General features: G+C 47.4%; 1 protein-coding gene and 1 long non-coding RNA gene across 3 annotated transcripts in view; one reads left to right on the top strand and one right to left on the bottom strand.

Annotated features, from left to right (window-relative positions):
• LOC146796741 (uncharacterized) overlaps window positions 1-13,052 on the bottom strand; it is a 44,996-nt gene extending 31,944 nt beyond the window's left edge. The window contains exon 1 of the long non-coding RNA XR_014969661.1: window positions 12,692-13,052. This is a non-coding gene — a long non-coding RNA (uncharacterized LOC146796741). The remainder of the gene's footprint in view (window positions 1-12,691) is intronic.
• Window positions 12,974-14,443, top strand: part of LOC146796740 (hexosaminidase D-like) — a 326,342-nt gene continuing 324,872 nt past the window's right edge. Inside the window, exon 1 of one of the 2 annotated variants that reach the window (XM_085629431.1) lies at window positions 12,974-13,164. In XM_085629431.1, the coding sequence (XP_085485557.1) occupies window positions 13,155-13,164 (10 nt within the window). In that variant the 5' untranslated portion in view covers window positions 12,974-13,154. Of the gene's footprint in view, window positions 13,165-13,240; window positions 13,330-14,443 lie in introns of those variants that run through there. The other variant, XM_085629430.1, reaches the window with a different exon arrangement.

The raw sequence follows: 14,443 nt of genomic DNA, 5'->3' as shown, positions 1-14,443 counted from the left end.
ACCGAAGACCGGTAACGAGCAGGGAATGAGGGATGAAACACCCGTTCAAGTGTTATACAGGGTGCAAGGGATAGAGAGACCACCACCGTGATGAAGAGGGAATTCAAAACAACTCTCACATCCGCTCGAGGGGAGCCCTATGAGGAGTATTCCTCGCCTCCCACAGACGGTACTCCCACCCGCCTCCCAGGAACCTTGCACGTACCTGTGCAAGCCACGTCCCTCTGGGAACATGGCGGGGCACCTTGTGGAATCGGTGGCCTCCCGGCTTTCCTTCATGGGGCTCGTCACCGTCTCTCAGTTCTCCCGGCTCTTCTTTGGTTCGACTTCGCTGCACAGTTCGTTTCGGTTTTACTTTGTGACTTTCCCCATGGACCTCCTCCTTCCGATACTGGACGACCTTCTTTTCTGCTTCAGGGTCTTTATTGTCCTCGAATGCAGGGCAATCCCACCTCCCGGGCGTGGGGCTTGTCGGTGCTTCCTCCCGGGACTTAAAGGGCCAGTAATACGGCGTTTCTGTACCGTGCTGAGTATTTTGGCTGACCTCGACGCCTGGAGGCTGAAAAGCAAAGAGAGGGGTGGTCCGTTGAGGCGGTGTCACACTCACGGGATCGGGGTCCAAGGGGACCTGCTTGTGACACACCCCACCCCTAGAGTTCGAGGATGAATGGGATGCGGGAGAGAAAGTCTACGTTTGAATTCAGGATGCCTTTCCTGTGCCTCACCTCAAAGGCGTATGGTTGGAGGGACAGAAACCAGCGCATCACTCTGGGGTTGTTGCCCTTGTTCGGGCTTAACCATACTAGAGGAGCGTGGTCAGTATACAATACGAATGGCCTCCCCTCCAAGTAGTACCTTAGCTTTTCGATGGCCCAATTGACAGCCAAGCATTCCTTCTCAATTACGGTGTAGTTTTGTTCACGAGGAAAGAGCTTCTGGCTTACAAACAAGACTGGCCGTTCTGACACCTGGGAAAGCACTGCCCCTATGCCCACCTCGGTGCATCAGTTTTGAGGATAAACGGCCGGGTGGAATCAGGGGAGATCAACACCGAGCTGCTGGTTATAGCATTCTTCAGTTGTTGGAATGCCTCCCGGACAGGTTTAGAGGGATACAGAAGCTCCTTTTTGGTGGTGTTCTTTTTTTAGCAGGTCTGTAAGGGGGGGCTGCTATTTCTGTGTATCGGGAAATAAACCTCCTGTAGTAGCCAAGGAGGCCCAAAAAGGCTCTTGCTTCTTTTTGTGTTGTGGGGAGAGGTGTATTCGTGATAGCTTTTAATTTCTTCTCCTGGGGCTCTATGCACCCATTACCCAAAAGGTACCCCAAGTATTTCACTTTTTGGAACCCAACACGGGTCTTTTCTTTGTGTTGATATGCAGTCCTGCGTTTTGCATCTCTTGGAGTATCAGGCACAATGGTCAAAATGTTTTTCCCAGGTAGGACTGTAGATAACAATTTCATCCAGATACGCAGATGAATTTGCCTGATGGGACCAAAGGGCTGTATTCATCAACCTCTGAAAGGTTGCGTGAGCCCCATGGAGACCAAAAGGGAGTACAGTGAACTCGAAAAGACCGTCAGGGGTAGAAAAAGCAGTCTTTTTGCGCAATGGGACTTGCCAATACCCCTTGGTAAGGTCTAGGGTGGTGATGAATCGAGCGTCCCCCAGCCTCTCAATGAGCTTGTCTACGCGGGGAAGTGGGTATGCATTTAGTTTGGAGATAGCATTGACCTGTCGAAAATCGAAACAAAACCGGATGGAGCTGTACGGTTTTGGCACCATCACAATGGGGGAAGTCTATTCACTCCGTGAAGGATGGATCACGCCCATTTGCAACATTTTCTGGACTTCTTCTTAAACGGCCTCCCGACGAGCAGCTGGTATTATGTAGGGGCATTGTTTGACCACACTCCCCGGAACCGTCTCGATTCGAAGTTCCACTAAGGAGGTCCTCCCTGGTAGATCTGAAAAGAGAGGAGAGAATGACTCCATAAGGACCAACTGATCAGTCTGCTCCTCACTTGTCAGTGATTCATTGACTACCAGGTTTTCTAGGGTACAAGGACCGACCATAGGGACCAAGGCCAGCTGTTTTTTCTGGGGCAGGGGACCCAACCATTTTTATTAACAGGTTAATATGGTAGGTCTGGTGTTTGTTTGGAGTGAGTTGGATTTGGTTTGAGGTTTCCCAATGGTGGCTACCACCTTGTATGGGCCTTTACACTCGGCTTTGACCTTGGCAAGGGAAGTGGGCTGAAGGACAAGCACCCAGTCATTCACTTGTAGGGTCCTCCATTTTTTTCCTTTATCATAGAAGTGTTTCTTGGCCTTTTGGCTTTTTTCCAGGTTTGTTCGAGCCAGGTCACGTAGTTTACCTATTCTGGACCGAAGATGTCTGGCATACTCAAGGAGCTCGCTGGTATCGTCGCTCCCCTTCTCCCATGCTTCCCTCGTCATCTCCAACAGGGTCCTGGGCTGCCGGCCATATAGCAACTCAAATGAGGAATAGCCTAAGCTGCTCTGAACCTGTCTTCGTATGACTAAGAGAGCGAGGGGGAGCAGTCGGTCCCAGTTCCTCCCTTCTCCCGAAAGCATCTTCTTTAGGGTCAATTTCAGGGTCCCGTTGTATCTTTCGACAAGTTTGTCGGTCTGTAGATGATAGACGGAGGTTTTCATATGCCATACGTCCAGCAACCTACAGATGTGGGACATGAGTTTAGACACAAAGGGGGTGCCCTGGTCAGTAAGGATTTGATGGGGAAACCCCACCCGGGAGAAGTACTCTATCAGCTTGTCTGCTATGTTGCAGGTGTTAAGAGCTCAAAGGGGAAAAGCCTCAGGAAACCGGGTGGAATAATCCACTATTACAAGGATATATTGAAAACCCTTGGTAGATTTGGGTAAGGGGCCAATTAGGTCCATGCCTATTCGTTCGAACAGTTTGCCTTGGTAAGGGTTGAAGAGGGACTGGAGGGGGTCGGTATAGGTTTTTCTTCTGACTGATCGGACACTCTTAGCAATATTTTTTTATTTGGGCAAAAATGCTGGGCCAGTAAAAATACCTTAGGAGGTTCTGTGTTGTTTTTAGAGCCCCTGAGTGACCCGCTAACAAGTGGGAATGGGCGAAGAAGGGACCAACAGCTGGGGTTTTTCCTCACGTCCCCCCAACCTATATAAAAGGCCATAAGACACTTGAAAAGAGGGATAGGTTAGGGCGGTCCTGGTTTGGGACACGCGTGCTTCTTGCCAAGCATGGGACAGGGTGGTGTTGTTGCTTTGGGCCCAACGCAAGTTTTTATTGGACTGCCATGGTTCCTGTGAGAGAAGGGCCCGAGAGACATTGGTTTTAGGACTATAGGGAGCGATTCCTTCTTGGTGTACCTTTCTTATAAACAGGGACAGAAAATTCGGGTTATCAGTCCCTAGTATCAATTCTTCGGTAGGGTAGAAAGGATGCCAACAGTCACCATGGTCCAAGGGCCACCCGGACACTGAAGGGGTATGCAGGCTACTGAGTAAGATCGAACATCACCATGAACACAGCGTATCTGTACCTGTCTGCCCGGGAGCACCTGACTAGCCCTAACTAGCTTACTCCTTACTACCGACTGGTGACACCCCGAATCTAGGAGAGCTCAGATCTGAGCTTCATTAACAGTCAGACTCACGTAAAAGCAGGCACCCATTTCTTCGGTGTACATGAGACTCTTAGGGCATAGCTGATCTCCATGGGTTCCTCTGTGCCTTTTTTGTGAGGACAGGCCCTTGCTATGTGTCCCCATTCCCTGCAGTCAAAGCATTGCGGCCCTCGGGATACGGGTAGCTCAGGTTTTGTGAACCAGGCTTTCTCTGGTTCCCCGATTGGCCTAAGGGCCTTCCTAGGCATAGGGGTTCCCCGAGGTATTCTCTCTGTTTCCCAGGTGGCGGTGCGGGGCTCAGCACGAGAAAAGGAGGTCGCCATCTCTACCACCAAGTCCACAGTAAGGTTGGAGTGCTGCCTGAGCCATCGTTGGGTGGAAAAGGGCAAGGCTTTCAGAAACTGATCCAAGTATATGAGGTTCATGATCTCCTCCTTGGTTCGGTCTGAGCCATTTACCGGCTGCAAGTTTCAGTTTAAAAAAAGGGTATTTGGGTTGTCCCCTGGGGCCCCTTTCCCCTTTCTGAAGCGGAGTCAATATGACTCTGAGTCCATCCCCAGGTGGTCTAGTATAACAGCTTTTACTTCTTCATATGGAGTAACACCCCCTGCATTGGCGACTTGATAGGCCGCCTGAGCCTCCCCAGACAGAAGGGCAAGGAAAAATGGCCATTTTCCAATGGGCCAACCAGAAGCCCCGGCTGCCCTCTCGAAGTTGAGGAGAAAGGCATCCAGGTCTTCTTCCAGAATATACTTTTGTAGGGAGACGTTCGCGGCTGCAGTGGTGCTTCTTTTGGTGAGTTTATGTCCCCCAAACTGTCTGAGGCGGATCTTCTGCCACTCTCATTAGGGCGTCCGTCTGAGATTTCACAATTTCCTTAAAGTTATCGCGGTCCGCCTGTGCGGAAGTCATCTGGTGTTCGATCACCCATTCAAGTTTCTTTTGTCCTTCCACAATTTGTTGGATGAGGGCTTCCATTTCGGGCTCACAATGGAGGTCGCGCTGCCTGCATTCTCCACCATATGTAGCGTGACGCAGGGAATACACGACAAACGTATGCAGTCTACCAATCTCTTTATTGGTTTTTGTGAGTAGAGCAAGCTGATACTTAAAGCAAAAGTGTAAATGAATCAAGGACCGGACGTTCTCTTTAGGGAACATCTTCTCCTTGATATTTTTTTCCGATTCGCACTTTGGAGGGAGGGTCGTCAGAAACGTATGGTACCTAAAAAAAATACAAGGAGAATGCACATCCGTTAGTGCGAGGTACCGAAGACTGGTAACGGGCAGGGAGTGAGGGATAAAATACCCGTTCAAGCGTTATACAGGGTGCAGGGGATAGGGAAACCACCACCGTGATGAAGAGGGAATTCAAAAAACTCTCACAACCGCTCGAGGGGAGCCCTATGAGGAGTCTTCCTCGCCTCCCACGGACGGTACTCCCACCCACCTCCCAGCTCCCAGGAACCTTGCACGTACCTGTGCAAGCCACGTCCCTCCGGGAACGTGGCGGGGCGCCTCATGGAATCGGTGGCCTCCTGGCTTTCCTTCACGGGGATCGTCACCGTCTCTCGGGTCTCCCGGCTCTTCTTCGGTTCGAATTTGCTGCAGGGATCGTCTCGGCGTTTCTTCGTGACTTTCCCCACGGACATCCTCCTTCCAATACTGGACGACCTTCTCTTCCGCTTCCGGGTCTTTATCGTCCTCGAATGCAGGGCAATCCCACCTCCAGGGGGCAGGGCTTGTCGGCTCTTCCTCCCGGGACTTAAAGGGCCAGTAATACGGTGTTTCTGTACTGTGCTGAGTATTTTGGCTGACCTCGACGCCTGGAGGCTGAAAAGGAAAGAGAAGGGTGGTCCATTGAGGCGGTCATGCTCACGGGATCGGGGTCCAAGGGGACCTGCTCCTGACAACAACCCTGACCTGTTGCATCTCGCTGACAGCCGTACTCACTGAGGTGGGAATACAACCCCCAGCTTTGCACGCCATCAAGTGGGGGCAGACCGGGTGCTGAAGCGCAATAAAGTTATCGGAGGCGTCCACAGGGCGGGATGCACGCAGGTTGTGCCAGGGTGTGTGCCCGGGTGAAGACCAGGTCCAGAAGGGGCCCATCTGTGTCTGTCTGTGGCCAGACGAGGCTGGGCTATCTCTCTTCCAACTTTCCCTTGGAGACCAAATATGAGGCTGCGACTGCTGGGTGAGTGGTTACACATTTGGTTTGATCTGGACGGGCTTTGTTGGGCTTGTGACTGAGCTGACCGCTACGGGCATTTATTTCAATGTGGGCCTCCTTTGCAGTAGTAAAACTATTCTTTGGCCCTGGCAATGTGGATATGGAAAGGTTAAGGGAAGGTTCCGTCGCCAGCACCCTCCCCAGCGTCCACCTCAACTGACAGTATGTTGCAAAGGGCCAAAGGTGTGGTGGTTACAGAGATTGAATTGATGGAGAGGCGGTTCTCCTTGAGTGCTGATGCACATTGCACTTTGATGGGGCCCCAGTCTGACTTACTTTGCAGTCCTGAGTACTCCATTAAAGTTATCCTTCCAGCACCTGACCAGCAGTGTGTTTGGTCAAAGACTGTTTTTCGATGGAGAAAAGGAGCACTGGGTCCTATTTGGATGTTAAGAAAAACAGCACTTGATGAGCCGCCAAGCCCACCAAAGGTGCTTAATAGGCAATGTGCCTATTAAGTGACAGTCCAGCCCAGGTCAAAACTGTCTTTCATGATGAACTTGCCCCATTAATAGCTCGTCTAGATATGTTGGGACAAAAATGCGGGAGTGGCCCCAGCGTGGCCTCTGGATGCCAAAGGGTACAATGGATAAAGGCTGATTTTTCTCCCATGGCTGTCGCACCCAGGGCCTATAATATGATTGTGAAAGGGAGGAGCAGTTGTGTGAGCAACTGCGGAATATCATGGAGCCTAATGGTACAAGTTTGTGGGGCTCTTTGCAGAAAAATACTAGCAAGAAGAATTCCATGAATGGGCTAGATGGAGTTTCAACTGAGGTGGCCAATATTGGTGTTACAAAGCCCCCAATTATCAATCTACCCCCGGCCTCATGCCCCTATGTTGTGATCCTCTCAGAGGTTCTAGAGCTAAAAATGGACCAGAGGGAATCCCATGAGGACATAACAAATAAATATCTGCATTGGCTCCCAAATTATACTAAGTTCCTCACCAACAGAGCTGGCAGCATTCTCTTAACCCGTAGGGTGAGCTGGATTGGGAAAAGTCCTATAGATAGGTCTGGTGACTGCTTAATCATTAATTTTAGGAACCCAAAGCTGGCTCATAATCTTTTCGTAGGTGATCTATCTAGGCAGGAACCGGGCTCTTACCATTAGGTTCTTTTTATAAACCTCCCCTACAAGGCGAATTTCACCTGAAGATCTCAAATCCCCTTGACCTAATAAATTAGTCTGGATGTTTTAATTACCAGCACCCTGCGCCTTGAGTTATATGATTCTAGTAGCCAACAGATTTGATATCCAAGAGGTGGTGGATTGACACTCTGTGTGTAGGGCTGTTAATGTTCCTATTTGTTTTTGGGTGTTTGGTCGGGAGGGCGGATGTGCGACCAGGGAAATCTTATTAATTTCTAAATCCAGAATTCACCCCGTATAGCCAGGCCTTGAACTTTAAGCGATGTTTGGTGGGGTGAAGCAAGTCTGTCAACCCATCCTGGTTTATTAGGTAGTTAGGATACGAGGGAGGATGACCCACTGGCTCCCATAGATATCTATAATTCTTGTCAAGATCCTGTTTTCATATAAGAACATTCATGAAGCTAAGGATAATAGTAAGGGATGCGACCAAGGTCCTAGTGAACCCTTATGTAGGACAATCATTTCCAAAATGGGGGGACCAAGCCATGTATCAGGCATTCAGGAAGTCTCAAAATCTTCCACAGTTGTATCTTGGAATGTTACTGGATTAAAGGGTAAATTGGATTGTAGCTGTTGGGGGTCATTTATAGACCAGTATGACATTAATTTCAAGACTGTTGAGCATTGCAGCACCGGCCCAACGAGGAGCAATGCCCGATGATGAAGCATGACATCCTCTAGGGGATGTGTGAGGGCAACATGAACAGTCTTGTTGACTGTCCACTCCTGTCAACCCACCATAGGCACACTCTACAAGTGTGAGACTCTGTGCCCCTTTTACTCGCCAATCTTCACTTAGGAACTCAAGCCCTTTGATGATCTTTTGTATTGATTCTTAGGAGCGCGGGCTTCTGGACCTCCTAAAATTGCTCCCTGCCCCCCATGAATCATTTTCCTCTCTGAAAGGGTTCCTTTTTGAAACGGGGAGAATTTATCCCCATTCTTGTCCTCAATACTGGAAAGTGCCTTTAAGATGGTGGTGGTGGTGGTGGTGGGGGAGGACTCAATTGCCATTGTGAGCACCTCAATGTGAACTATGATGATACCTTGTGTGATGAGGACAGACTGTGGGCTATTCCAGTGCTGTCCATACCTCCAATTAAAAAATGGTCCTCCCGGTCGTTCAAATCAATGCCCTTACCCTGAACCACTCTTTACGGGCATGTAAAGGGGACACCAAATCAGACAGACAAGGCTCTTATCACTTTAACCGGATAGGATGTTCGTCTCTAATTGACTACGTTAATGTGGACAGAAGGTTATGGTCCCTGGTTTTGGACATGGAAATATTGCCCAGACACGATAGTGACCATAATGCTCTGTCCCTTGATATAATCTTACCCTCTAGAAGTGCTTCAGCAATTTGTATCGATCTGCTGGACGATAGATGGAGATTGACCGCATCCAGACGTACAATATACAGGACTACAATGCAGCAGTCCCCTGATCTAATCGATGCCCTGTATAAGGTGGTGAAAAATTCCTTTGCAGCATTGTGTGAAGTCATTACACCCGATGGTAAAGTTTCCTATCCGGCCAAGGTAGCTGAAAATCATGCATCATGAGCTGGTGAATTATAGGACCTATTTTATACCGAAGCAAGATCCAGGGGCCCTAGGAAGAACACTCTCGAATGGTTCAATAAAGAGTGCAGAGCTGCCAAATTAGCTGTAATAGAGGCTCTTAAAAAAAAGGATGGAGGTTTGGCAAACAAGGAGCAAAATATAGCAAAATCGGATTCTCTTCTTTATGCTAAGAGTAATGACTCCAAGGCATTTTGGAATATAGTTACATATGGGAACCGCGAGGGAAGAGCTAATATAGAGCACAACATTGCAGCTAATTTACAGAACTAACACTATCAGCCTCTATATGGAGTTGCAAATGGACAGGAGGTTTACCTGGCTGGAACTATTGATAAGGGCTTGCCAAGCAGGGAGCTACCTCCGTCCGGACAGAAGGATTATTTTGTGATAACTTTGCCAGAAGTATTCAGGGCTATTGGTAATATCGCCCTTCATAAGGCTCTGGGTATTGATAAAATTCCAAGGGGCCTTTACCCTTCGGAACAGGACGTTTGAGACCCATATTTGTGGGTGATTTTTAATGCTGTTATGGTGGGAATGCCCATTTCTGAGCTGGGGTGGAATTAATGCCTATTTATACAAAAGGTTACCCATTGTTGCCTGCCAATTACAGACCTATTAGTTTAATTGATACAATGCAAAAAGGTTTTTTTCGGGTAATATTAGATCGACTTAGGATTGGAAAGAGGAACAAACGAAACGTTTCTTAACCCCCTTTCAAGATGGTTTTAGACAATGGAAATGGAATGGAATGGAAAGATTTGTATTTAGCGCATGGCTACCCGGGAGCATCCCAGCGCTGTAGAGGTTACTAGAGTTGGGCAGGACCTCTATGGGAACAACAAGGTCTTTAGTCATTTACCGAATGATAGATTCTCTCCGCAGATGTTTAGGCAGGCTATTCCATAATTTTGAGGCTTTATATGATAAAAACCATCTGCCACTTCTGGACTTCTTTATCCTAGGTACCACTGCTAGGTGCAGCTCGTCTGAGCAAAGGCGCTGATAGACTTGTAGGGGCAGATCATTGTTTAAATAATAGCAGGCCCCTTCCTACCTAAAGACTTATGGGCAACGCAAAGGGCTTTAAAATCGATTCTTTCCTGAACCCGCTGCCAGTGGAGGGAACGTAGTGCCGGCTTTGCCAAGCAACGATTATGGAGTCCCATAAGCAGTCTTGCAGCGGAGTTTTGTACAATCTGCAGTTTTGCGGTGACTGCCTTTGGGGCTCCCAGATAAAGGGCATTACCATAGTCTATCCTAGAGAGGACGAGCGCCTGGACCGGCGTTTTGTTTGCTTGGTCCGGTAGGAGGGGCAGCACTTTGCGTGTCATTCTTAGCATGCCATAACATGAAGCAGCAGTCTTCCTGGCTTGGACTTTAAAAGTAAGGTCTTGATCCAACCTTTCTTTTTATCTCAGTTTTTGGGGTGGGTCCCGGGCCCATACAAGCTGGCCACATGGTATTAGATTTAAAATGTAGCTGGTTGCCAAGCAGCAGGAGCTCTGTTTTATCACCGTTGAGTTTTAAGTGGGACAGACTCATCCACTTAGTAACTTCCACCAGACACGCGTGGAGATCAGAGGGCGTGTGGTCTGCCTGGGACAATGACACAATCAACTGTGTGTCGTCGGCATATGTAACTATATGAATCCCAAAGGGGGAGATAATATCCGCCAGTAGAGACATATAGACATTAAAAGGGTCGGGCTCAAAGATGAGCCCTGTGGGAATCCACACCTAAGGGGGATGGGCTTAGAAAGGATTTCAATGCACATGCACTGTAGATTAAGTCTTCAGGCTACAACTTTTATATTGGAAAACTGCTATTCTTGAAGGCGGCAGTCTCTATCAGATATTTGTAGACCTAAAGTCAGCGTTCGAATTAGTCCCAAGGGACCTACTTTGGTCATTATTGGCCGACATGGCGGTTCCTTCTTATTTGTGCGATGTAATTATGAGGTTACACGAGAACAATTTTGCTCCTCTTCATTGTGGTAAACTGGAGGAACTCTGTGAACCTTGTGTTCTAAGGAGGTGAGTTCAACAAGGGTGCGTGCTGGCCCCAACATTATTTTGTCTATATATTAATGGGCTTATAGACTTGTTGAACACTACCAATAATAATGATGCACCCAGTCTCGCGCCTTGCAAAGTACCCGCATTGATGTTTATCGAGGATACCCTTCTTTCAAAAACTTCAATGGGTATCCAAAGGATACTGGATAGCTCTAATGCCTTGTGTAGGGCAAGGGGTTTAGAAATTAATGGTAACAATAACAAATTCATGTTCTTCAATCCATCTTATTCTACATGTCCAAATCCCAGCCTGAATGGCATTCCTCATGAGGTTTCTACTTTCAATTCGAAAACACACTAGGGATCCAAGAGAGACAATCCCAAAAGAGAACGTACTACTCCCTGTCTACATTGGTTTGGTATATAGTTTGGACTATATCACTCCATTTCTCAGGTACAGTAACAAGTCTAGGAATGGTAGGGAGACTTTGCTCGTGAGTGAACTTCAGGTGAGGATTCTGTGAATTCAACCAGGTCCCAAAAGTTTCAAGGTTGGCCTCTGTGTCCTCCCATATTATGAAGATGTCGTCGATATATCTCTTCCACACCTTCAGGTTGGAAGAGTATGGGTTCTCAGCCAGGAAGATGTGTTTGGTCTCAAAGTCATGCATGTACAAATTTGCCATGCTAGGGGGAAAATGTGCTGCCCATCGATGTTCCAGTCACCTGCAGGTATAGTTGGTCATCATACTGGAAGACGTTCTCCTTCATTGCAAGTGTAGGGTGAGTGAGGGTTCTCGTCCTTGTAAAGTATCACTTTCTGCTTTCTTTTCTTTCCAATACACAACTTCCGGTTCACAAGAGACATATTTTTTGTGAGGTCCATTTCTACTTTCAGTTACCTAGGACTAACACTCAGCAAGCACATAGATCAGTCGTTCCATATTGCCAAGCAAAGGCTTAAACTGGCACAATATATGGGTATACTTGCAAGGGTGTATGGAGAGTTTTTGGAGCCTGTTAGCCCTATTATAGAGATTTATAAACAGCAAGCCCTGATCGCTATTTTGTATGGCGTCAAGCTAGGTATAATGCAGGTCGAGAACAACCTTTTCAGCCAATTGTTGAGCTCCTCCCTCCCCCGCACACTATTAATTCAGTTCAAATTAGATCTTAGTGTTAGACCAATTTTGGAGGGGGTTGGACTGAGACCTCTTTTCTTCTGGGGAAGAATCTGGGCCACTCCCAAGCTGATCCCTTATAGATTGGCCTTGGAGGAAATTATATGGTTGAAAGGGACGGGTAGGTTGCCATGGCTCCAGTACATAAGGAAAACACAACAAAGCATTGGCAAAGCAAGCCTGTGGGACGATCCTGCTGGGGCCTGTTCGGCGATGCCCAAGGTGGGAACTTGTGAAATGTTACAAGGGGTTCCAACTATCGTCCCTGTTGATGAGCTCTCCCTTGGGAAATTTGACAGAAAGATTCATAGGGTTCAAATAAATGTATAGACTAGAGGATTTTTTGGATGAGGTTCAACCGGCCTTAGCAAGGAAGTTAGATATTCAGTTCAGGCATGGATCACTACCCTTGCGTTCATTTACCAATCATTGGTGGGGTGAGGGTCAGGATTTGTTGCTGAATTGCCCCTCCTGTGGCACAGCTAAGGAAACAGAGACCCGTGCCCTATTTTTTGGCCCAGCCTATAAGAAATTTTAGGCCAAATGGCTAATCCAACTTTGCCGAAATCTAGGGAAATCACACTGTTATGAGGCCCTAAGAATTTTGAAAACTGATACACATTAGCCAATTGTCATTGCATTCTCTAGAAACTGGTTTTCAATTTGGTGTGTGCGAAAAGGTCACTGTAATGTTTGTCTATTTTGGAGGAGATGAAATCAGGTCCTTGCACCCCTAATCTGACAGCTTTGAAAATAAGACGTACTATATTGCGCTGTGTATTTAATACCCATTATACATTTGTACTGACAGATTTTCTCCACGTTTACGGTTATCTGAACCTAAGTAAAAGTTTTTGAATGAATCTCCCACTTACCAGTAGTTTGGCGTGTATCTAATAATAATTTTGAAACAATTTGGACAACCTTCTATTACTTTTACCCGCTCGTTACGCTGTTTTAGATTTATGTTTCTGACTGGAAAAATACCGGAATGCTTCTGGACTGGTCTTAAAAAAAACAGGCCTTGTGGCCAAGTTGACCAACTCAACAGCACCCGGGGTGAAGGGGGGTTTGTGTGCCGCGCGCGCCAGGCCCTGCCCCTCCGCCGTCACCAAGGCCCGGGGCAGGGCGCGGTGTGGCCCGCCGTAACCTGGAGCGGCGACGACACCCGCTGGCAGCAGTCAGCCCGCAGGAGCTGGAGTTTGGCTGCCGTCGCCTGGTGCCGCTGGATGTGTCGCAGCGGCGCCGCTTCCTGCTTCCGCCTCACCTGCTGAGGCCCCGCCTCCTCGAGTCCATCCCGCTGCTGAGGAGCGAGACGGCTTGAGAAGCACCTGCGAGATGCCGACAAGTAAGAGGCGCCTGGGGGGCGGAAGGGGTGCCGGGAGGGAGAGATATTGGTAAGATTGATAATTCCGGGCCAGGTCAGTCGCAGGGTTGGACAGTCGCAGGGTCGGACTGGCATAGAGGGCAATCAGGCAGTGCCCGAAGCGCTGGCCTGTCAGCTCAGTGTGTGGTAGGGCGACCGCCTGACCTTAAATTACACGAACTGCCTTTAATTTCAGCCTGATGGCTATTTCTGATCTGATAACGTACATCATTTGTCCGTAATTTCAGCATTGTCACTTATTACATTTTTTTCTGTCATGTCATGAATCTGCCAGCCTCATGATTGCATTTTGACTTACTTCAGAACAGGTATCAGAACAGGTTTCCAGTGAATTGTCAAAGGTTATTGAGCAGTGGATGGAATCGAAAACATTGCACGACATTTGAAAAGCACTAGCCTGCCTCCTGTATTGCTTTATTCCCGCATCATTTGCTTTATTTTGGCACGAAGAGGTTTACCCACATAGGGTTTCATTTAACTCAACCACTGTTCAGAAATGAATTAAGTATATTATTCATTTTTACATATAGAGTTTTTTAAACATTTTAATATTCAAAAATGACGATTCTCTTTCTATGTTTTATCTCTCTTTTACTCTTATGGTTGTACTATTAAATTACTTTGATATGAATTGATCAGAACTAGTGAAAGTAGCACGAGGTAAATACAACCACAAAGTAGGTTTTTGTTTCTAGGTTTGTATAGCCTGTGTTGCCACGCTCAAATTCTTACGTCCAGCCATTAGCAGTGGGTATTGAAATATATGATTGTTTTAAATGCTAAATTTTCAATTGTATGAACTGTGTCGTTCTATTGTGTAATTTTATAGTTTCCTATGTGTAAACCGGATAAAGATTTATAATGAGTAATGAATTAACTCAACCACTTTACCATGCTAACGTTTCGATAACTATTGTTTTAAGTAGTTAGGTGTATAGTTAGGTGTACGGGTTGATGAATGAATGGATGACTAGAGGTAAGGATTGATGAATGGATGGAGTGTGTGAGTCTGAATGGAGAGGGTGTAAATGGGAGGATGGCTGAATAGACGGGTGATTGGGAGGATGGATATATGGATGGATGTTGGTGAATAGATGGGACTAGATTAATGGATTGACACGGGTACCTGCTTCGATGAATGGATGAACAGACACGGAACAATGGATGGATGGCACAGATGGATGGATGGGTAGGTGCGTGGGAGGATGGATGAACGGATCTGATGCTTGGAGGTTGGGTA

This window comes from Triturus cristatus, chromosome 10, assembly GCF_964204655.1.
Source record: "Triturus cristatus chromosome 10, aTriCri1.1, whole genome shotgun sequence".
NCBI lineage: Eukaryota > Metazoa > Chordata > Amphibia > Caudata > Salamandridae > Triturus > Triturus cristatus.
This window is presented reverse-complemented; position numbering and strand designations above follow the sequence as displayed.